Source organism: Coenobita brevimanus, chromosome 65 (genome assembly GCF_032717465.1).
Source record: "Coenobita brevimanus isolate Jiangsu-jjx chromosome 65, ASM3271746v2, whole genome shotgun sequence".
NCBI lineage: Eukaryota > Metazoa > Arthropoda > Malacostraca > Decapoda > Coenobitidae > Coenobita > Coenobita brevimanus.
In genome coordinates, this window is record NC_137018.1 from 31,942,247 (window position 1) to 31,965,390 (window position 23,144).

At 42.7% G+C, this 23,144-nt stretch overlaps 1 protein-coding gene across 1 annotated transcript in view; it reads right to left on the bottom strand.

Annotated features, from left to right (window-relative positions):
• Window positions 1-23,144, bottom strand: part of LOC145404963 (neuronal acetylcholine receptor subunit alpha-10-like) — a 54,277-nt gene that overhangs the window by 30,811 nt on the left and 322 nt on the right. The window contains exon 2 of the mRNA XM_080276469.1: window positions 21,575-21,672. Coding sequence (XP_080132595.1) covers window positions 21,575-21,672 — 98 coding nt within the window. The remainder of the gene's footprint in view (window positions 1-21,574; window positions 21,673-23,144) is intronic.

Genomic DNA, 23,144 nt, shown 5'->3' on the forward strand with positions numbered 1-23,144 from the left:
CAAGAGAAGGAAGGAGGGACGGAAGGAAGGAAAAGGACAATGCGAAACTCCGAGCAAAGTTTGCAAGCTCTCGTGAGAGTTGGAGGAGGGTGGGAGGGAGGAGGTAAGGCTAGGGGATTGAAGGAGTAGTTAAGGACAGCGGCAGGGAGGAAAGAGGGAGAGCAAGCACGGAGGGAGGGAAAAGAGGAAATGAAGGACTGTTGAAATTTGTTAAAGACACAGGGAGAGAATGAAAAAGAGAGGGAAGGAGGAGGGAAGACAGAGGAAGAAAGCAGGTGACTGGATAGGAGGGATGAAGGAAAGGAGGGGTTGGAATGAGTATGGAGGCAGGGCGGAAGGGGAGAGTGGAAGAAAAAGGGAAGAAGAGAGGAAATAGGGGACTGGAGGGGTAGTTAAAGAGGGAACGGGAGAGTAAATGATGAACTGATGAAGTAAGTTAAGGATAGAGGGAGGGAAGAAGGGTAGGAAAGAGGGAGGGAAGGAAGGAAGGAGGGGAGAAAAGAAATAGGTGAAGGATAGAGGAAATACGGAACTGAAGGAAGCTTTCAAAGAGGGAAGGAAGGAGGAAGGGAAGGAAAGTGGAATAAGTGGATGCAATGAACAGTTAAGGAGGGAGAGGGAATGATGGAGGGCGTGAAAAAATGAGAGGTAAAAGAAAGAAAGGGATAGAGAGAGGAACTGAAGGGTTGGAAGGAGCGAGGGAGGGAGGGAAGGAGAAAAGGATTACAGAAGCCGTGAGGGGATGGATGGATGGAGGGAGGGAGGGAAAAAAGGAAGGCAAAGTGAAGGAGGGAGGAGCGAAGAAAGGGAGAACGAGAGGAAAGAAGAGAGGGTGGAAAGAGGTAATGAAGGGCAGAAGGGAAGGGAAACAGGAAGAGAGAGGAAGGAAGGAAGAGAAGTTAAAGGGAGGGAGAGAAGAACAGAGGGGACGAGAGAGGGATAAACGGATTGAAGGAGGTACTTAAAGACTGAGGAATGAAAGGACGGGAGGGAAGGAAGAGAAGGAGTAGAGGAGGAAGAAAATGAGAGAAGAAAGACCGCAATTAAAGAAGGAAGGAAGGAGGAAGCGAGAAAGGGAAGGAAGGAAGGAAGGAAGGAAAGAGGGAAGGAAGGATGGAGAGGGGGAGGGAGGGAGGGAGGGAAGGAAGGATGAAAGAGAGAAGGATGTGTAGAGGGGAAGAAGGGCCGTGCAAGTAAGAATTTAAAGAATGGAGGAGAGTAGCAGGAAAAAGAGATGAGGGTCGAAGGAACTATAAGAGAGAGAGAGAGAGAGAGAGAGAGGTGGGGGAACTAGAAGCTTAACTCAGTTCCAGACTTCTTTCTCTCACCTGATGAATTTACTTCCCTTTCTCTCACTCTCGCTTACTCACTCACGCACTACTCTCTCTCTCTCTCTCTCTCTCTCTCTCTCTCTCTCTCTCTCTCTCTCTCTCTCTCCTTTTATCCCTTTTTTCCCGTTCTCTCCCTCCACATTTTTTTCCTCTTCTTCCTCTGCTTCCATTCCTTTCTTTCCCCCGTCCTTATACCGTCTTTCTTCCCATTTTACTCTTTCCTTCTCTTCCAGTTTTCGTCTACTCCTGCCCCTCCTTCTGTCCCTTATTATCTCTTACTTCTCCACCACCTCCTCTTCTTTTCCTCTTCTCTCCTCTCTCTTTTCTCCTTCTCTTTCATACCCATTACTTTCCTCCCTCTTATCTCATTTCTTCTTTCCCCTATCTCTTTTCTCCCCTTCTACCTGTTCTCTTCTCTCCTCTCCTCTTCTACCTCCTCTTCCCTACCTCTCCTCTTCTGCCTTCTCTCTACTCTCCTCTCCTCTCCTCTCCTTTTCTGCTTTCTCCCTTCTCTCCTCTCCGCTCTACCCACTCCATATCTCCTGTTATTCTCCCGCTCTTCTCCCCTCCCCCTGAATTTTAAATTCATCTCCTCCCCTCTCTCTTCCTCTCTCTCTCCTTCCTCATACCTCCCCTCTCATCTCTCTCTCTCTCTCTCTCTCTCTCTTCACCTTAATTTCTCTCCTTCCTCCAAGTCTGTATCTCTCCCTTGCTCACTTTCTCTCAGTTTCACATACACTCTCCCTGGCTCTATCTCACTTTACACTCGCTTTTTTATCCCTCACTTCTTCCCGCTTGAGACGGAAGGCGAGTGTATGATAACAGGATGGGAGTGAGAGTAGCTTTTGAGAGAGAGAGAGAGAGAGAGAGAGAGAGAGAGAGAGAGAGAGAGAGAGAGAAAGAGAGAGTTTATCTGTATGTTTGTTTTTGTGTGTGTGTGTAATTCACCGGGTCGGTCAGGATCACTTGATGGTTGTGATCATCAGCTTTTCACCCTCCCGGAAAAGAGCTGAGGGCTCATATACTCCGATCTAAGGGCAAAGTCTTGACCTTCACTCCCACACACACCCATCCTCTTGCTCCAGGAGGACAGTGACCACCCGCTTCGTCAGTGAAGCTTTTCGCATCCCTAGCAAGGTGCGAACCCCCGTCTTTGCAGATGCTAGGCAAAAGCTTTACCACTGAGCCAGCGAGGTGTGTGTGTGTGTGTGTGTGTGTGTGTGTGTGTGAGAGAGAGAGAGAGAGAGGGAGGGAGGAGGGGGATCAGTAATACTCGCAGATATACTTGACTAAAAAAAAAATCCCAAAGCGAACCCACTAATGGCTAAGCGTCCAGCAACAACTATGAAGGTGAAACTAAATACCAGTGTTAATATTACTGGGACGGCCCTTGTAAAAAGTAAACAAGAGGCAGGTTACTTGATGGATTAATTACTGCTCACGTGTGATATTGTACACGCGCCACTTTCTCTCTCTCTCTCTCTCTCTCTCTCTCTCACACACACACACACACACACACACACACACACACACACACACACACACACACACACACACACACACACACACACACACACACACACATGGTTTACAACACTCCATCACATTAATTAAACATTTTCATCATTGTCAGGATCAGCAATTATCGCATCATATTATCTCTACCATGTTCGGAATAACTCCAGTATTTCATTCCAACCAACACTAAACAGTTTCATTCAGCAGTGAGTGAGTCATAGGAGCTTGGGTGTTGCTCTGATACCATTCGCCTTGTCATGATCGAGACAACTTTAGTATTCGCTTTCGACTGACACCATACGATTATATTCGGCTGAAAATGAGCATAGTAGCCTGAGAGGGTCAATGTCGAGACGGTATAATTAATAATGGAATCATTAACCCTATCACGACAGGGTCAACTCTACTGTTCTCTTCCTGCTAACCCCAGATGATTATATTTAGGTGGACTGAGGTTTGTATTCTCGTCGGTCAAGGAAACTCCCTAACACCTCTTCCTTAGCAATTAGGAAATGTTGAGATTGCTAAATTTATGTCTGCAATTCCATTACTTCTTTTCTATTTACTTAAATATTTACCTACTATTAATACCAGGCGATATTATTCATCTTTAGCGAGAAATTTTTAAGTGGAGTGGTAATACTCGTATATTTCAGTGACTCCTTTACTATTACGAATCTCTCCAAGAATATTAGCCTTTTCAGACAGAGGACCGTGTCTTATCGGATCGTTCATAAAGACTCCAACAAGCTTTCACGCGTTGTCCTTGGACATCTAATGGCGGCTTTGCATCCTGCTTGATCTCTGGCAGGCTTCCTATTCAGTTCCTTATCCCTGAGGTTACACTGTATGACCTCGTCCCAGGTTGTTTTCGGTCTGCCTCTCGCAACCCTACCCCCGGTGTTTACACTTCTCACCTTCCGCACCCAGTTGTCATCATGCATCCTTTCACAATACCCAAACCATTTGAATCTACCCCTCCTCATCACATCAATACATTCCAGTCCCATCCCTCCTCTCAACTCTTCAGTAGCAATCCTAGACCCCCAGGTATGTGTCCTTGAATTCGAGGATGTATATTAGATATTGTTCTTGTTATATCCAAGTAATTTTATTCTATCTGGGAGAGACTTTTCGACCTGGAAGGGTCTGAAAGAGCCGTAGTTAATCTCCTTCACTAGTAAATATTCTTCCCACACTGAATAAAATTATCTGATAACTGGAAATATTATAGTAATTGAAAAAGAATAAAATAAAATTCTCTTGCAGAACGTGTTAGTTATACAAAGGCATCGTTGTACTGATGACCATAAAGGTGAAACATTAACCTCATCACTCAGATATGTTATTTGTATTTATTTCATGCCATTTTCTGACGAATTTATTCAGCTAATGCAACTTCTCGAACTCGTAGTTTTCACCGAACCACCCACTATAAGAGGTCTCCAGTAAGGCGAATAAAATCGTCTGGAGGTGGCGAGAATAAACCAGAATGCGTCACTGATTCAAGGACTTATCCCGTCTAGTCAGTGCATTTACCGTGTTTCTTTCTTCCTTCATTCCACCTTCTAAACACTTATGATTTTGGTGCTATTACTTCATTTTTTCGCCAGGTCACTTGAAACTGTCCAGTTAATGCTTCAGCAAAACCACCAGACGCCTTTCTCATTTATTTGAATTAGGCTTATAAAGGGGCTATGGTATCAAACGTCAGACCATACAAAATTAAATATACCGTACAGGATTAATGAAATGCGGCAACACAGATCCATAGAGTTTACCAACGTTTCTTTTATATACTGTATATATACAGTATGTATATTAGAGATGTTCCGATACGAAGATGTTGGCCGATACCGATACCCACCTTTTCAGCCGATACCGATACCGATACCGATACCCACCTTTTCAGCCGATACCGATACCGATACCGATACCCACCTTTTCAGCCGATACCGATACCGATACTCCGATACTAACAAATGGCCGATGCTTTGCCGACACCGATACCAATACTTTTTTATTTTGATTTTATTTATTTTATTTTATTTTGATTTATCTGATGCCGGTAACGTGAGTGTTGTTAGTGCAGGAGCAATATAGTAATCGATATATGATATTAATATATGATAATGTTACATCATACATGTAATTATAATGTAATATAATATCATAACCATCTGTTTATCAGTGTCATGAAACATGTCTTGAATCACATAATAAACCAGAAAAGTATCGGAGCATCGGCCATATTTTTACCTTGCCGATACCGATACTGATACTACAAAAAAGGCCGATACTGCCGATACCGATACCAATACCGATACTATCGGCACACACACACACACACACACACACACACACACACACACATATATATATATATATATATATATATATATATATATATACAAAGGTAGACAGATAAAACCATCTTGCATTCCCATGGAAGTAGGCACCATTTATACATATTTTATTCATACCACCAATAGACGATTTCTTTCAAATTTAACGAAACTTGTCAAAGTAAAGTTGTTAACGTGAAACAATTTCCGTTAATCTCTTCCACTAGGATAGGTCTCCCAAAGGCTATGGGAAACAGTCGGTGGTTGTTTAGGGGTGACTGTGGAGGTGGAAGTTGTTTAGGGGTGACTGTGGTAGTGTAGGTTGTTTAGGGGTGATTGTGGTAGTGTAGGTTGTTTAGGGGTGATTGTGGTAGTGGTGGTTGTTTAGGGGTGATTGTGATAGTGGTAGTTGTTTAGGGGTGATTGTGGTGGTGGTGGTTGTTTAGGGGTGATTGTGGTGGTGGTGGTTGTTTAGGGGTGATTGTGGTGGTGGTGGTTGTTTAGGGGTGATTGTGGTGGTAGTGGTTGTTTAAGGGTGATTGTGGAGGTGGTTGTTGTTTAGGATTAATGTGGTAGTGGTGGTTGTTTAGGTGATTGTGGTAGTAGTGGTTGTTTAAGGGTGATTATGGCAGTGGTGGCTGTTTAGGAGTGATATGGTAGTAATGCTTGTTTAGGAGTGATGTGGTAATGTTGCTTTTTATGAGTGATATGGTAGTGTTTGTGGTAGTTGTGGTTGTTTAGGAGTGATATGGCAGTGTTTGTGGTAATGGTGGTTGTTTAGGAGTGATGTGGTAGTGCTTGTGGCTGTGGTGGTTGCTTAGGAATGATGTGGTAGTGTTTGTGGTAGTGGTGGTTGTTTAGGAATGATATGGCAGTGTTTGTGGTAATGGTGGTTGTTTATGAATGATATGGCAGTGTTTGTGGTAGTGGTGGTTGTTTAGGAATGATATGGCAGTGTTTGTGGTAATGGTGGTTGTTTAGGAGTGATGTGGCAGTCAGAAGAGAAAACAAAAGACGTCATCAGATTGAAGGGGATAAAACCTCCACCCCGCTGTGTGCCGAATTGGAAGCGACATTCAGGCCTTGCTGCCATGTCGTGTGGAGGCAGCAGGAGATATTACGTAAATCATTGCTGTGTCTTAGATTTCATGTGTGTAGCGGAGTGATGTTATTTGTGTGTGTATGAATTCCTGGGTATCTGTGTGTGTGTGTGTGTGTGTGTGTGTGTGTGTGTGTGTGTGTGTGTGTGTGTGTGTGTGTGTGTGCTCGCGCATCTATCTATCTATCTATCTATTGCCAGATGCCTCAATCCCGTTTGGGGTGGCCACAACAAATCGCCTCCACGTCGCCCTGTCCCCCGCCATTTCCCTGCCCTGCTCCCAACTCACACCCCCCTCTCTCATATACCTCTCCACCCCATCCCTCCATCTCCTCCTCGGCCTCCTCCTGCCTTTTCCCCCCTCCACCTCACTCACATACACTCTCGCGCATCTACAATTAGATATTTACTCGGAAATGCAGAAACTTGTTAATTTACGGAAACACCTCCACGTGTATAATTGCTTACTTTTGTCAGTATGATGCTGAAATACTGACTGATCCAAGCACGCACGCACGCACGCACGCACACACACACACACACACACACACACACACACACACACACACACACACACACACACACACACACACACACACACACACACTTCCAGTCTCCTTGTGCAAATACTTTTTTAACATTCTTTAATATTCCATTCGCGCACGCAAACATAGTTAAATATTCACCACCACCACCACCACCACTACCACTATCATTATCATCCTCATCGTTATCATTGTCATCGTCAACATCATCATCATCACTCTTATCATCATCATTATCATCATATCTTCGTCCTCGTCCTTCTCCTCCTCCTCCTCATCTTCATCATATCATCATTTCATCATCATAACCTCATTTTTACTAAACCACGGGGGTAATATTGCTAACATACGTAATACATACAAAAACATTCCCACTCTGTATAGCTTCCAGTTAAATACATTCTCAGCCTCTCCAGCCTCACACCCATACGCACAATTAATAATACATATGAGTTATTAATTAGAAAAACTAATTAAGAGTCAGTATATTCCGCGTAAATGAGTTTATTCCCAAATTACCCTAATTTATTGGTAGGGGCATGATAAATGATTCTCTGGAGATGGAGGAAATGATGGTGAATGTGGTAGTGCTGATGTCGGGGGTTCTGGTGATTGTGGTAGTAGTGATGTCGGCGGTGGTGGTGATTGTGGCTGAGGTGATTATTTAAGGATGATTGTGGTAGTGGTGTTTTTTTCAGTAGTTACTGTGATAGTGGTGGTTCAGAGGTGATTGTGGTAATGGTGGTGGTTTAGGGATGATGGTAGTGGCGGTGGTGGTTGTGGGTATGGTGGTAGGGTGATCTGGTGCTTGTGGAGATTGTGGTTGTAGTGATTGTTTGGGCGATAGTGGTGGTGGCAGAATATGTGGGATTGTTGTGGTGATTGTAATGGTAGTGATGGTGGTGGTTTTTGTGGTGGTGGAAGTCATATTTGTTTAAATAGAGGTGATGGTAGTGGTGGTTGTGTTGGAGTGATGGTGGTAGGAAGAATAAGGTTACTGTGGTGATTGTGGTGGTGGTAGTGGTTGTTGTAGTGGTAGTGGTGGTTGTGGTGAATGGTTGTCATGGTTGCTTAAGGGTGGTGCTGGTGGTGATGGTGGTAGTGGTTAGGATGTGTTTGCTGTGGTGGTTGTGTCTAATTAAAGGTGGGGACACTACAGTAATAGTTGTAGTGGGAGCCGTGGCAGGCGTGGCGCTTGTGATGGTAGTGGTTGATGTTTGTTGTGGTGGTGGAAGTAGTGATGGTTGGCACTGTGATGGAACCGTGGCAGGGGTGATGATAAACAAGGTGGCTGTTAGAGTTGCGGTAATGATGGTGGTAAAGGTATTGCTTAGCTATGGTGACTGTAGTGGATGAAATGATAGTCTTGATTATGGTTGTTGTTATGGTAGGTTTCTTTATGCAAAAACGGAAAGAAGCAAAATCTAGGAACCAGTTAAATTCTCTTTTAAAAGTAAAGTTGAACAAAGAAAACCAACATCAAGATCGTTCATATCTTAATATCTGGACAGATTGCGTTTAACTTTTTTAGCACAGTGGCGCTTTTTTATGTGGGAGGATCCCTAAGAAGGTCCCCGTCAGTCAGTCACAACCGCAGGATTTTCACTCTGAAGGCATTACACAGTCTCTAGAGAGTCCCTATACGGTGCTTAGCTTCAACAAAACCCAAATATGGTCCCGCATTTTGCTAGGACTTCTGTATTTTATCTTTAACCACCAGCCAGATTTATTTAACTCGGGTAAGTCCCTTAGTAATTATGAGGTTATTGAAGGCTATACCTAACCCCTATTATTCGAAAAGTATCTCCTAAGCTGAATACAATAATCTGGTGATGGCAAGAATTTGATACAAAAATCAGTGTAGTTAAGGGTAAAACACTGGTCACAGGCAGAGAGAAAAACCGACTGAGGATGACAGTTCCAAAGTTATCAGCGTGTGTAGTCCCTCAAGGGCACGTCTGATTGTCGCACCCACCACAGTCGTATCCACCCTTAGGTTAAATTTGCCCCAGATGCCCCCCCATCCCCCTGCCACAATCCAGATACACACTAGACACACTGCCTACGAATATACCCTCCCACACCTCAGCGCATCCCCCCATAAGGCATGAACCCCATCCTTCAAAAAGGTACAGTGACTCATTGAGTTTGTGACACAGTGAGGGACACACACCGCCCCTATGGGTGTGTCGAAAAAAACTACCGCAATTCTAGAGTCCGGTAAGAATCAGAATAAGTGAATGAGGGAAACGTGAATGAAACTATGAGCCTTGTACCCTTGAGTATGAACAATCCCGTCAGGCCGAATGGTTAGTGATAATGATAAGTAATAATTATAATTATTATCCACACCAAGTACTTCTGTTAGAGTTTACGGTTATGTGCAGTGCGGTTAGTAGTGTCCAACAGCTAAGCTACGGGAGGGGGGCGCTGAAGGGGGCCCGGGCCCCTCAGTCCGATCCTTGGCCCCTCACTACCCAACCCCTCTATTTAAAATTTCAGGTCATTTAATGTGTGTACAATGTGTAGTACTGTACTCCCCCAAAATAGGACTCAGCCTCAGCTTGTCCCCCCCTCCCTCCGCCCCCCGTCCATCGAGACCTGGCTACACCACTGGTAGCTTCATTTATCGACAGGCATATATTTGAGCCATTCTGCAAAAATCACGGTTATCGGAACTTTGACCACGATAGAACACTTCGACAGTTACGGGTTCGACTCAAATGTAACACGATAAAAATTGGTTAATTTTGTCACAGATGAAACTGATCTCAAAATCACCTAACAACCATGCCTCTGACGCTGCAGTGCAGACTTCGGCACAATTTTAACATTACAGAAACTTCCGTTATTACGATTTGGCATATTAACGTAAACTGCTTTATAACAGGAAATGTGTGTGTGTGTGTGTGTGTGTGTGTGTGTGTGTGTGTGTGTGTGTGTGTGTGTGTGTGTGTGTGCGTGCGTGCGTGTGTGTGTGTGTGTGTGTGTGTGTGTGTGTGTGTGCGTGCGTGCGTGCGTGCGTGCGTGCGTGTGTGTGTGTGTGTGTGTGTGTGTGTGTGTGTGTGTGTGTGTGTGTGTGTGTGCGCGCGCTCTACTTCCGGCTGTGAACATTCTAATATGAGATGCGTTCTAAAAGCGGGATTACCAGTACCCACTGTACGTTAAGTTAATTACACTATGAATAATACGATTACACCTGCACACTACTGGATTAAGCCAAAAATATCCCTCTCATACGCATGGAGGTACCTGGTAGGGAGACAGTTGCACAGTACCAGCATAACTAGCCAGACATGTCAACAACTTCGTCCAGTGTTCCTTGTCCTGTTGCCATAGTTTCTCAGGGATTGTAAACGCAGGATTTGAAATGTCTGTTAATTTTTGCATTAGAAAGCCGGACAGAAATGGGGTGGGAGTGTGTGGCCAGGAGGGTGCTGCTTGCCCGCCATAATGGAGAGGAAGACAGTCATAGTTCAAAAGAGGTGTGATTGTACAGTATTATTAAATTATAGCTAAGGTAATGATGGTAGCAGCTGTGATGATGGTTGTGGTGAGGGTACCAGTAGTATTGATGGCAACAGCTGTAAATGTAATAATAGAGGTAGTAGTTGTGTTGGTGGTGGTTGTGTTGGTAGTGACTGTAATAATGATGGTAGGAGTTGTCATGATATTTGTGGTGGCAGTAACTGTGACCGTAGTTGTTATAATAGTAGTTACTGTGATAGTGAGAGCAATGGTAGTAAAAGCTGCTGCAAGAGTAATTGTAGTGACAGTAGCTCTGGTGGCAGCTGAATGGTAGTTGTGGTGGTAGTAACATTTGTAGTAGCTACATTGACGGTAGATGTTGTGGTAGCAACTGTATCGGTAGTTCTGGTGATAGTAGTTGTGGTGGCGGTAGCTGCAGTGATAGACGTTGTGGTAGCATTTGAGTGATAGTTGTGATAATAGTAGTTGCAGTGATGGTGGCAGTTGTGATGGTGCTTGTAGTGATGGGAGTTGTGGTGGTATTAGCTGTAATGGTAGATGTGGTGATAGTTGCAGTGATAGTTGCAGTGATGGCAGCGTTTGTAATGATAGATCCAACAATAGTAGCTGCAGTGGTAGGCCAAGTCGTTGCAGTGGCAGTAGTAGTAGTGGTAGCAGTTGTAATGGTAGTTGTGGTAGTAGTACAGCTGCAGTGGTATTAGCTGTAATGGTAGGAAGTAGGAGTGGTGTGGTAGTACAGTAATTATAAAGAGTACAGTTGTAGCAGAAGCAGTCTAAATCCTCACCCTCGTCTTCCCCCTCACCTCCCTACTACGATAATTGGATTGCCAGGTTTTTAGGAAACGTGATCTGAGTTTAGACCTGCCTGAAATTAGATTCTCAGTGATGCTAATGAGTTGATTCTCCTAGCAAATCCAAACATACATTATAATCTGTGTAATTAATGGAAATAAAGTAGAAAATGAAGGTGAATTTTTGATTACTTAAGAGAATATCAGCTGCTTGACAAATGAGTTTCTTTGATCACTTTACGAAAGCGTGTTTGTTCGAATTTGATAGAGATCCCTAACCCCGTTCAGCTCAGCGATGGTCAACTGTGTCAGATGTGGGGTTGATTTGCGTAACAACCAGGGAGACCCAGTCCTATATCAGACATTAGGCTCATCGAATATCGTGGAACCACGACAGAATATTCATGTTATAGGAGTGGCCCAGTTTCGTCAGGTGAAAACAAACCGACGCTACAATGATATATGCACTTCCGGTCGGCAGTTCCCAGTGACGGTTTCAGTAGCCTGTCATTATTTTAGTGAGACTTTTGTGTCCGACTCTGGACAAAAACAAGAGAGTCCGTTTTCTAAACCTCTAGAGTCCACAGCGTCACACCTTACAGACGGCGACTGCATTTACATCCACGTTCGCGGAGCGAGAGTGGATGTTATGTTTGTTTCACGTGTGTGTGTAATTCACCGGGTCGGTCAGGATCACTTGATGGTCGTGATGGTCAGCTTTTACCCTCCCGGAAGAGAGCTGAGAGCTCATATAGTCCGATCTAAGGGCAAGGCTGTGACCTTCACACACGCACACACCCGTCCCCTTGCTCAAGGGGGACAGTAACCACCCACTTCGTCAGTGAAACTTTTCGCAACCTGAGCGAGGCGCGAACTCCCGTCCACCAGTTGGCAAGCGGGAACGTTACCACTGCACCAGCGAGCGGTGTGTGTGTGTGTGTGTGTGTGTGTGTGTGTGTGTGTGTGTGTGTGTGTGCGCGCGTGTGTGTGTGTGTGTGTGTGTGTGTGTGTGTGTGTGTGCGTGCGTGTGTGTGTGTGTGTGTGTGTGTGTGTGTGTGAATAAAATGGCACAAACAGTTTTTACTCGATTTTAACCGAATTTGATGGAGCAGAGAGACAGCTAAGGGGCTGACCAATTTTATTAAACAATAGATCAAAGTCAAGGTGACAGGGCTGTGTCAGAGTTTGAGTTAGTAAGGTCAACACAAATAGTTTATATCCGATTTACGCTGAACTTAGTGGAAGGGTTGAGGATAATGCAAAAAACGAAAGAGTTTGATTTTCAGAACTATTGCTCAAGGGTCAAGGTCACAGGGCTAGATCAAAGTTCCACCTATGCCTCTGCATATGAAGAAAATGACTGAAGCAGTTTTGATCTGATCTACTGTTTTTAAGAACAGCAGGTCAACGGCCAAGGTCACATGGCAAGGTCAACATAAATAGTTTTTATCCAATTTACATCAAACTTTGTTGAAGGATATCGGGATGAAGCAAGGATAAGGGGATTAGATTCTGAGAAGAGTCACTCAAAGATTAACGTGACAGGGAAAGGTCGAAAGCCAGAGCCACAAGCAAGGTCAGATCAAGTAGTTTTGATATGATTTGGAACAAACTGGTAAAGGATTAAGGGTCAGGCAGGAATGAAGTACAATACAGTAATACGAATTTGAGGGCAATCGGTCAAAAGTGAAGGTCACAGCGCAAAGTCGAACGATCGGCCCATACGCCAGTTGGTGAGCGTGGACACTACACTCTCCGGTTGCTCCTTCTCGTATTTTATTCATTCCACCACCAAACTATATTGTTCAGCTTGACGGATGCCTCTCGTAGTGACATGGCAATGTTTAGTCAACATTTATCAGGCAGGTTGAAATTTCGCATCGTAAGTTCGGAAACTAGCTAGCTAGATGTTGCGACACTAGAAGTCTTGAAGACGAAGTGTCGTATGACCTTCCTGCATTTAGAGGATTATTATGCACAGATCTCAGGTACTGCAACCAGTGTTAGATTATGAAATCCATTTACCGGAAGGTGAGAGGATCACATAATGATTTTTGTTTGGTATTTTCCAGTGGATTATATAGAATTTGTGATGAAAGCATAAATTACTGGGTTTTAAACGGCCTTTCCAGCGATGCCACCCTTATATCTATAGGCTGCGGGACTCTCGTAAATAAAGAAGCTTCCTTTATGGTCTTTACTGTTTTTTTTTTTTTCACTGTGACCTTGGGGTTGACCTGAGCAATGTGAGCATGTCGACCACTAAAACAAGAGCTCGCCGTCATCTGGAGATTTTTTTTTTTTTTTTTTCAATGCAAAGAACAAGGAACAGAAGGACAGGAGCCTGCAAATTGGTCCCTCCAAGAAAAAAATAAATAAAAAATAAAAAAGATAACAGAGAGCCAAATTCAAAGTCCGTTCATTTTGAGATGCTTGGAAACACAGCGTTTGAAAGACGAAATCATAGGTAATGGGAAATGCGGATAGGGGGAGACAGTTCCAGGGTTGACCTGTCGTATCCATGAAGGACTGAGAGTAACGGTTAACTCTTGCTTTATAAGTTGGACAGAATAGGGATGAGAGTTTGTTGCTAGACGGGTGCTACGTGTCCGCCATAGTGGTGACGGGATACAAGCAGACAGTTCAGAGGAGCAGTGACCATTGAAGTGGACATTAAAAAGAGATAAAGATGCAACAGTGCGGCAAAGAGACAGGGGTTGAAGGGAGCCAGTAAGAGGAGGAGAATTAAAAAGCCTTTGACTCCACCTTGTTGAGACGACCTGTGTTCCCCACACATGAGAGTTGCACTCTACACGGGGGCGAATAAAACCCGTGTATAAAGTCAACAACTGTGCAGGGTAAGGAAGACATGGAATCAGCTTAACACATGTAGTTTCTTGGAGGCAGATTTTACAAGAGAGATAATAATGTTCTTTCCAAGAAAAATCCCGAGAGAATGAAACCCCAATTGTATTTTAAAGATAATGCAGGATTGAGCTGGATATTGTTAAAAATTAGAGGGTTCTCCTGCGAAAGATTTTATCGGGTTAACAGATGTAATAACTGAGTTTTTGATGCATAAAAAACAAGCTTATTTTTACCCCAATCAGAGATATTAGCCATGTCAGACATTAGGTGTGCCACAGCCTCATCCCTTGTTTGTTGAAGTAACTGCTGAGATGGACGCTGCGGGAAGCGAATGGAAAGATGAAGGGTGGAGTCATCAGCGTATGAGTGGATAAGGTTGGATGTACAGCTTAGAAGGTCATTGATGAATAAAAGGAAGAGAGTTGGTGATAGGACAGAGGCCTGAGGAACACCGCTATTGATAGCTCTAGGAGAAGAATGGTGGTTGTCTGCAACTGCAGCTATAGAACGACCAGAAAGGAAGCTATAGATAAGGGCACAGATAGAAAGATAGAAACGGTAAGAGGGCAGTTTGTGAATTAAAGATTTTTGCTAGACTTGATCGAAAGCCTCCTCTAAAGGATGATGACCAGGAGTCTAAAAGGTAGGTTATAAGATCGCCATTGGAGCGTCCATGGCGGAACTCATACTGATAATCAGAAAAGAGTGTGATAGGAAAGATGCTTTTTTTTTTTTTTTTTTTTTTAAGAATAGACTCGAAAACTTTTGAAACACAGGATGTTAAAGCAATTGGGCGATAGTTAAAGGGTTAGGAATGGTCACTCTTTTTGGGGACGGGTTAACTAAGAGCAAAGTTCCAGCAAGAAGGAAAGGTGGAAGTTGACAGTGAAAGGCAAAAGAGTTTACCTAGGGAGGGTGCAAGCACAGAAACACAGTTTTTGAGAACAAAAGGAGGGACCTCATCAGGCCCATATGCCTTGTTAGTACTGAGGCCAGTAATGACAGAAAATACTTCACTTGAAGAAATTTTAAGGTCAGCCATAAGGAAGTCACGGGGGTAAAGTGATGGAGGAACAGTACCGGAATAGTCTAAGGTGGAATTGAAGGACAAAGTCTGAGCAAAGACTTCTACTCTATCAGTAGAAGAAATAGCTACAGAGCCATCAGAATAGAAACAAGAAGCGGTGCCAAGGCACAGCAAACCCGTCTCCGGCAGATATTTTAGTGCTGACTATAAACACAACAGGATATCTAGTCAAAGATATCACATATCAAATTTGGGGTAAATCGTGTGAAAATTGACGTTTGATGCCCATTTGAAATTTTAGGCCCGACCCACATGACATTAACCCCCCTGCTGCTAATTAGGGGGCGACCCCTCTGATATAATGAGGCATGTTATAGGATGCAGATTTGAAAGATGCACCTTTAGGTTTTGGTTTCATGTCAATATGACGAACTTGAAAGGAGTTATGGAGAAAAACGTTTTTTTGTGTGTTACGTTTTTAGGGCCTCTAGCTTGGGCCTTGGGCCAAATTTTAATTAGGCGATCAGAAAGTCATAACCAATCATCCCCGTAGTTTTAGTCAAGATCGCACTAGTAGTTTTTGCGTAAAGTTGTTAGCAGACAGACAGACAGACAGACAAACAAGCAAACAAACAGGGAAACCAAGTGAAAACAAAACCCGTCCCCGAGCCTCTCCGGGGCGGGTAAGGTGACAGAAGGAGCGGGAAGAATTCGAGTTGGATAATTCAGAGCATTTTGTACGGATGAAATTATTTTTAGCAGAGGCAAGAAGAGACAGCACGATTTCGGGCAGAAACATAAAAGAGATGAGATTCAGGGGTGGGTTGGCTCTGGTACCTTTTGTAGGCCTTCTTGTTGTGGAAAGCATTAGAACAAGCTTGATTAAACCTTTTTTTTTTTTTTTTTTTTTTGCACTAGTCAAAGGATATGAGAAAGGAAAGCATGCTTCCATGCCCGAGAGAATAACCTCTGTAATGCACAAGGCATACTCAGATGGCCCGCCCTGGGCCATGGAAGCAAATATTATTCCAGGGAAAATCAAAGAAGCACTGCCTGAGGGCCTCCCAGTCAGCAACTCGCCACAACCAACGCTTCTTTGGAGGGTCCACAGGCCTTACTGCAGCGATAGGATAGGTTAAGGTGATAAGGTTGTGATCGGAGGAGCCCAACGAAGAGGAAAGATTAACAGCGTAAGCAGAAGGATTAGTTGCATGGAAGAGGTCAAGTATGTTGGAACTCTCTCCAAGTTGGTCAGGGATACGTGTAGGTTGCTGTGTAAGCTGCTGTAGGTCATTAACGATGGCAAAGATGTAGGCTTGTTCACCAGGTGGATCAGTGAGAGGAGAGGAGAGCCAAAAGTGGTGGTGAACATTGAAATCACCTAGAATGGGGATTTCAGATAAAGGAGAAATGTATAGGATGTGTTCCATCATAGAAGTAAGATAGTTGAGGAATTTTTCATAATCAGTAGCTTTAGAGGATATGTAATAGCAAATATATATTTAGTCAGAGAATGACAAGAGAGCGAAACCAGAGAGTAGAGAATTCAGAAGATTCAAGTTCAGAAACACGAGAGCAAGATTTGTCGTTGTTTACATATACACAACTAACTTTGGCTTTGAAATGAGTATAAAGAAAGTAGGAGGATACAGAGAAGGGTTTGCTATCAGTCGCCTCAGACAGCTGAGTCTCAGCTAGGAAGAGGTGAGGTTTAGAGTAGGAGAGATGGTGCTCAACAGAGATGAAGTTAGTAAAAAGGCCGCGAATGTTGCAGAAATGACGAAGTGAGTCTAAATGAGTCAGACGTTTGTCACTTCAGTCTTCAAAATTGTGCTATCACTCGCCTGCTGAGCGCGAACGCACGGACGGACAGAAGGACAGACGGAAAACTTTCTTTCTGGCTCCACCGCCTAAGGCTTAACTACGTCTTCAGGAAGCCTCTGAAGTGTTATGGAAATTTTGACAGGGACTGCGCACATATGGTCAATAATTCCATTACATCATCCCAGAAATGATGCCAAAATGACTGAGCTTTTGCCAAGCTAGATCAGGCTCCTATGCCTCTTCCAACTTAACACAAACATTTGGCACAGGCTTCAGTTGATTGCTATATTTGTTCTGATCATCAGAGTATTAACTGTAACACTAGCACAGGTATACATGGAAAAAAAATATATATGTTTTCATTAATTCGTATGATTTTTAAATATGGGGGGGCGCTGAATTCAGAAATGAAAATCATTTGTCTCCTTCACGTAACTTTTTTTTTTTTTAAATACTTTTTTTTTAGTTGTCAGTTATAGTTTTTTTTTTTATCATTTCGCACTATATAATTATTTACATATGGATATTTTATTACAAAGGTAATATGTTTGAATTTACTATTTTCCAATATTAAACCCATGTTTAAAGCAACACAGTTTATTTGATAACGAGCCAATATGGCTGGAACACAACACATTGGTGAGTCATACCAGTATTGGAGTGCAGCAAACATAAGTGTGACTCAGTTGACTAGTGGGCTTGTAAATTACTTTCAGTGGAGTGTTTCTCTCTCTCTCTCTCTCTCTCTCTCTCTCTATCTATCTATCTATCTATCTATCTATCTATCTATCTATCTCTCTTTGATCACAGTGATATTTATTGAATATAGTGGTTTATCCTTGGTTTATTCCGTATACGTAAGTGGCCTAGTGCAGAAACTTGGCAGAGATCATAATGCAGAAGAATGGAGATTATTTATAGGTTCATCTAAAAGAAGCCTGAAAGGGGTACTTCTTAAGAACAGTAGTAAATATGCATCAGTACCTCTTGCTCATTCCATGCATTTAAAAGAAACGTACCAGAATTTGGCAACTCTGCTTGAGAAAATAAACTACAATGAACACCGTTGGTTCATATGTGAGGACCTGAAAGTTCTGTGTACTGTACAGTTCCGTACTGGGTCAGCAGTCAGGGTATACAAAATTACCATGTTTCCTCTGTGAGTTGGACAGCATAGCCAAGGATTTACCCTGGGTTCAGAACGAATGGCCAAACAGAACAAATCTACAGCTTGGTGACAAAAACATCATCAGACCTGGCTTGGTGAATCCAGATATGGTGCTGCTACCATTGCTTCATATTAAGCCAGGATTAATGAATCAGTTTGTCAAAGTCCTATCGAAAGATGGAGCCTGTTTATTTGTCCTAGAAGTTTCCTGGTTTGTCTGAAACTAAATTTATTGAGGGCATCCTTAGCCTTTATCATTCTTTTTCTGTGCCTGTCCTCCTCTCTTCCTATTTCTTGCATCTTTCCTGTCACTTCTTATTGCTTTTCTTTCCTTTACAGGTGGCATTACATTGAGTGACAAGCCAAATGGTTTCCTGTAAGCCAAGAAACCATTTACAACGCTGGGTGGTAACCATATAACCAAACCATACGTGCACCCTACGTATGAACAAGTGGGTTGGTGGAGGGTTAGTGCCCCTCCCCTTAAAACAAATAACTCAAAGTCAAATGGCCACCCCTTAAGGGATTATGGTGTCTGGCAATAGATAGATAGATAGATATTTACTGGACCTGATATTAGAAAACGGATTTCTGAAGCAGAATTTGAGGATGTGATGGACGACCTGGAACGAGAGGCTTGGGTATCATTCAAAGAGCAATTTATAAATTTTTAGGTAACAATAAGGATAAAAAAAAAAAAAAAAAAAAAAAAAATTGTTCGTCAAGTTTAAGGAGTTGAGTTGCAATATGAGTCTCAAAGTTCACTTCTTGGATTCGCATTTGGAATTTTCTCCCGAAAATCTTGGAACAGTGAGTGAAGAACAGGGTGAATGATTAATACCATCAGGATATCAAGGACATGGAAAGAAGAAACCAGGGACTTTGGGGTGTCAGCATGATGGCGGACTACCGCTGGATGATTTATAGGAATGCACCAGAAAAAGTGTACAAACGACTGGCCACCAAACGAAGTTTTGGAGCAAAAAGAAAACTAAGAAGTTATAAAGACTAGAGAAGTTAGATATGAGTCATGGAGTATATAGTGTTGTTTCCTTTATGTACGAGTATATGTTAAAAAATTACATTGAATATTTATATGTTCAGTTAATTTAGAACAATATTATATAGACTGATTGAAATGTATGATTTGCTGTATTTTAATTAAATTTCTTTTTAATTTTGTATTAAAATGTGATGTAATGCAAACATTCTAAATGTATCTTTTTATTGTGTTCATAAGTGCAATAAAAAAATAACTACTCAGAATAAAGAAAAAAAAAATAGTTTTGCAGACCTGTATAGTAATGCGTTACTTTGGCAACTACAATTCATTCTCAGCTTAATAAAATCGTCTGGACTAAGCTGCAATAGAATACTTGAACTGTTCTGATTATGAGAGGTTCAGTCAGCAACGACAACCGCTTCAGCCTCAGGGCGTCATATTTATTTCCTATTGCTGCCACCTCTTGACGACTTAAGTTTGCGACAGCTCCCTCGAATTGGAGAGGTCATGCACAGCCTTCATTAACCCATTTAGTATGAGGCCTTTTCCAAGTAAAATCGTGTGGAAGCAGCAAGAATAAAAACAGTGAAAGAAGTCATGGGATTCGGTGGGAGAAGAGGGCACGACGGGTCTTTCCGAAAGTGAATAAAATTGTCTGGAAATAGCAAGATTAACTACTGAAGAAGCCACCGGATTAAGCTGAATGAAGTCGCGCAGAAGCATCAAGAATCAGTCATAAACGCCACTAGTTTAGGCTAAGTGAAATCGCGTGGAAACATCAAGAATAAAAACCTCAAAAGACGTGATGGGGTTGAAGAGGCTTGAGGCGGGTTGGAATGTGGCTTCATCAGTTCGGAATCCCTGACGTGTGAGTGAAGAATGCCTTAACCTCTTCACCCCGACTCCCTCTTTTTTATTTTAGTGTTACCACCTCCAGACGATTTTATTCAACTTCGGGGAGACTTTTTGAACTGAATGCGTTAGATGTATATAACCTATAGCCTTCACCAACACAGCCCACGTACATTTTTTTTTTTTTTTTTTCGTTTTTTGACACATCTGAACGATTTAATTAAAGTTAGTAGAGACTTTTTGACGTGCAGGTGTTATAATATGTAGTCTTCATAAAGCCCTCTTATTATGTCCTCTCAGCTCGTTTATACTTCTTTATTCTGCCTCCAGACAATTTTGTTCTGTTTAGGAGAGACGTTTCGCATTGCAGACGTTAGGTATGGCCATCGTCATCCCATCTTACCAATAAACGGGCTTTCTGGCTTGAGCAACAATCGCCTCGTCGTAGCCTGAGTGAAAGAAATGAAAATGTTATAGGGCTGAAGAGACCAACTTGATGAGATTTTGCCGAACTAATAACAGCAGCAACAGTAAAGATGATGATGATAATAATGACAATGATAACAACAATAATAATAATAATAATAATAATAATAATAATAATGATAATTATCATCATCATCATCATCATCAACATCATCATCATCATCGATATATCTGTCTATTGCCAGACGCCTTAATCCCGCGCGGGGTGGCCACAAACAAATCGCCTCCACGTCGCCCTGTCCCCCGCCATTTCACTGCCTTTCTCCCGACTCACACCCCGCACTCTCATATACCTGTCCACTCCATCCCTCCATCTCATCCTCGGCCTCCCCCTCCCTCTCCCCCCCTCCACCCCACTCACATACACATCATCATCATAAAAATAATAATAATAATAATAATAATAATAATAATAACTAATAATAATTGTTATCATCATCATCATCATCATCAGCAGCAGCAGCAGCAGCAGCAGCAGCAGCAACAACAACAACAACAACAACAACAACAACAACAACAACAACAGCAGCAGCAGCAGCAGCAGCAGCAACAACAACAATAACAGCAACATGTCATCCTGACTTTTTTTTTTTCAAACTCATTATAGGATGAAGTAGGATCCAGAAAATTATGAAAGTAGGAACGTGTGAGAGCTATCATCAGCAAATCCAGAACAGTACATCAGCACAAATCTAGTGAGTTGGACTGTTGCTTCATGAGTGTGGATGACGTAACGTGTAAATGAATGAGTGACCAGAAACATTTATACAGTTGGGGTCAGTAATTAATTTTCATGTCAGGGACACTGAATTAATGAAGCGAACTTACAACGCTTCCAGCCCCTTGAATATTAATTACTAATATTTTCAGTGAGTTTTTTTTTTTTTTTTTTTTTTTTTTATATAGTTCTACGCCGTGTTCCCTTTTTTCGGTAAGGGGTAAGGCGTTGCCCCTGGGTAGAGGACTTTGGTTTTGGAGCGTGTAGCACTTTGTGACTGGATGCCCTTCCTGATGTCTACCAGTGACTCTTGGGTGGACTCGTGCCTCCAACTCTTTGGTCAGAGCGCTCTAACCCACTGAGCCACGGCTGCTACAATTAGTAAAATGTCTTTGTCGGCGAGGTATGAGCGAGACCATTTAAATCCGAAAGCATTGAAATGTCGCCTTACACCCCGAGGATGCCTAGAGTACATTGATTGCTATCTGCTTATCAGTTTCATGCCGTTACGACAAACAGTCTGGCCTGTGGCCCTCTTTTGAAGATATTCGACATGGTGCACTTAGCACGTGTCACGAGCCTCGTGCACTGCCTGAGTGCGATGAAACCTGTCAAAAACAAATCTTAAAGAATTGGGCTATCATATGGTGCAAACCACGTAGTGATCAGGCCAGTGGTTGCTGAGAAATAAGCTTTTCAAAAGCTTTACGGTTGGGCTACGTCGGGCCGAGCAGGGTTGGGCCGCTCATATGTGAGAAAATGGCGCTACTTGACGAGAGACTCGCGAGAGCTTCGCCCTCGCTCGTAACAAGCTAGGTGACAGGAGAGTGTTACCTCTCCCGGCAAGGCAGTTTAAAAAGGCGCGACACGAGCTCACAGCTCTTCGGTCTCGTGTCAGATGCTCTACCACTGAGCCGTCATCCCCCCAGTATGTGATTCTATATATGCATATAAATTTACACACACACACACGCGCACACACACACACACACATATATATATATATATATATATATATATATATATATATATATATATATATATATATATATATATATATATATATATATATATATATATGCACAGTGAGGTTAGATGATGAGGAAATGGAAAATGTGAGTGCGTTTAATTACTTGGGCAGTGTGATGAGTAAGGATGGAAGGTTGGAGGATGAAGTGCTTGAAAGGGTCCAACAGGGATAAGTTGCTGGTTGTTTGAAAGCAGTGATAAGAAATATGGAAGTGAGCATGGAAGTAAAAAAGTCGTTGCATGATAGTACAGTATTGTGATACCAACTCTAACGTATGGAAGTAAAGCTTGGACCTCGTTGGAAGGACACAAATCAAGAGTGAGGACAGTGGAAATGAGTTATCTGAGAGGAACATGTGGAGTAACATGAAGAGACAGACTGACAAATGAGGAAGTGAAGGAGCGTTGAGGTGTGGATGCGGATGTGATAAAAAGCGTTTGGTGAAATACACTGAAGTTGTTTGACTATGTGGAAAGGATGGAGTGAGAGACTTATGAGGAGAGTGTATGTGAGTGAGGTGGGGGGGAAGAGGGAGGGGGAGGCCATGGATGAGGTGGAGGGATGGAGTATAGTGATATATGAAGGAGGGGGTGTAAGCTGGGGGTGAGGCAGCGAAATGGCAGAGGACAGGGCGACATGGAGGCGATTTGTTTGCGGCCATCCCTTACGGGATTAAGGCGTCTTTCTACATATATATATAAAATACAAAATACGTCACCATACTGAAGATGTTAAAAAATGCTGATGTTTGTTCAAATGGAAGAAATTATACTTACTGAAAATGTGTTTACTGTCAACTACACATGAAGAGAGTCCAAGTCGGGCCGAAACTATAGCAATTTCACAATAAACACAATTTCTGTACGTGGGTATAATTTCTTCCTTTACTAGTTCAGGTAGCAAGATCTCATTAGGTTTTCGTACAGCGTCAATGGAGTGTTTACTCGTTCAGCCAGATGACGTCATTTGTATTCACTATTCATGTTACCTTCAGATGGTTTTATTCAGCTTAGGAGGAACTTTCAGTCAGGACGGTTTAGTTGCAGCATT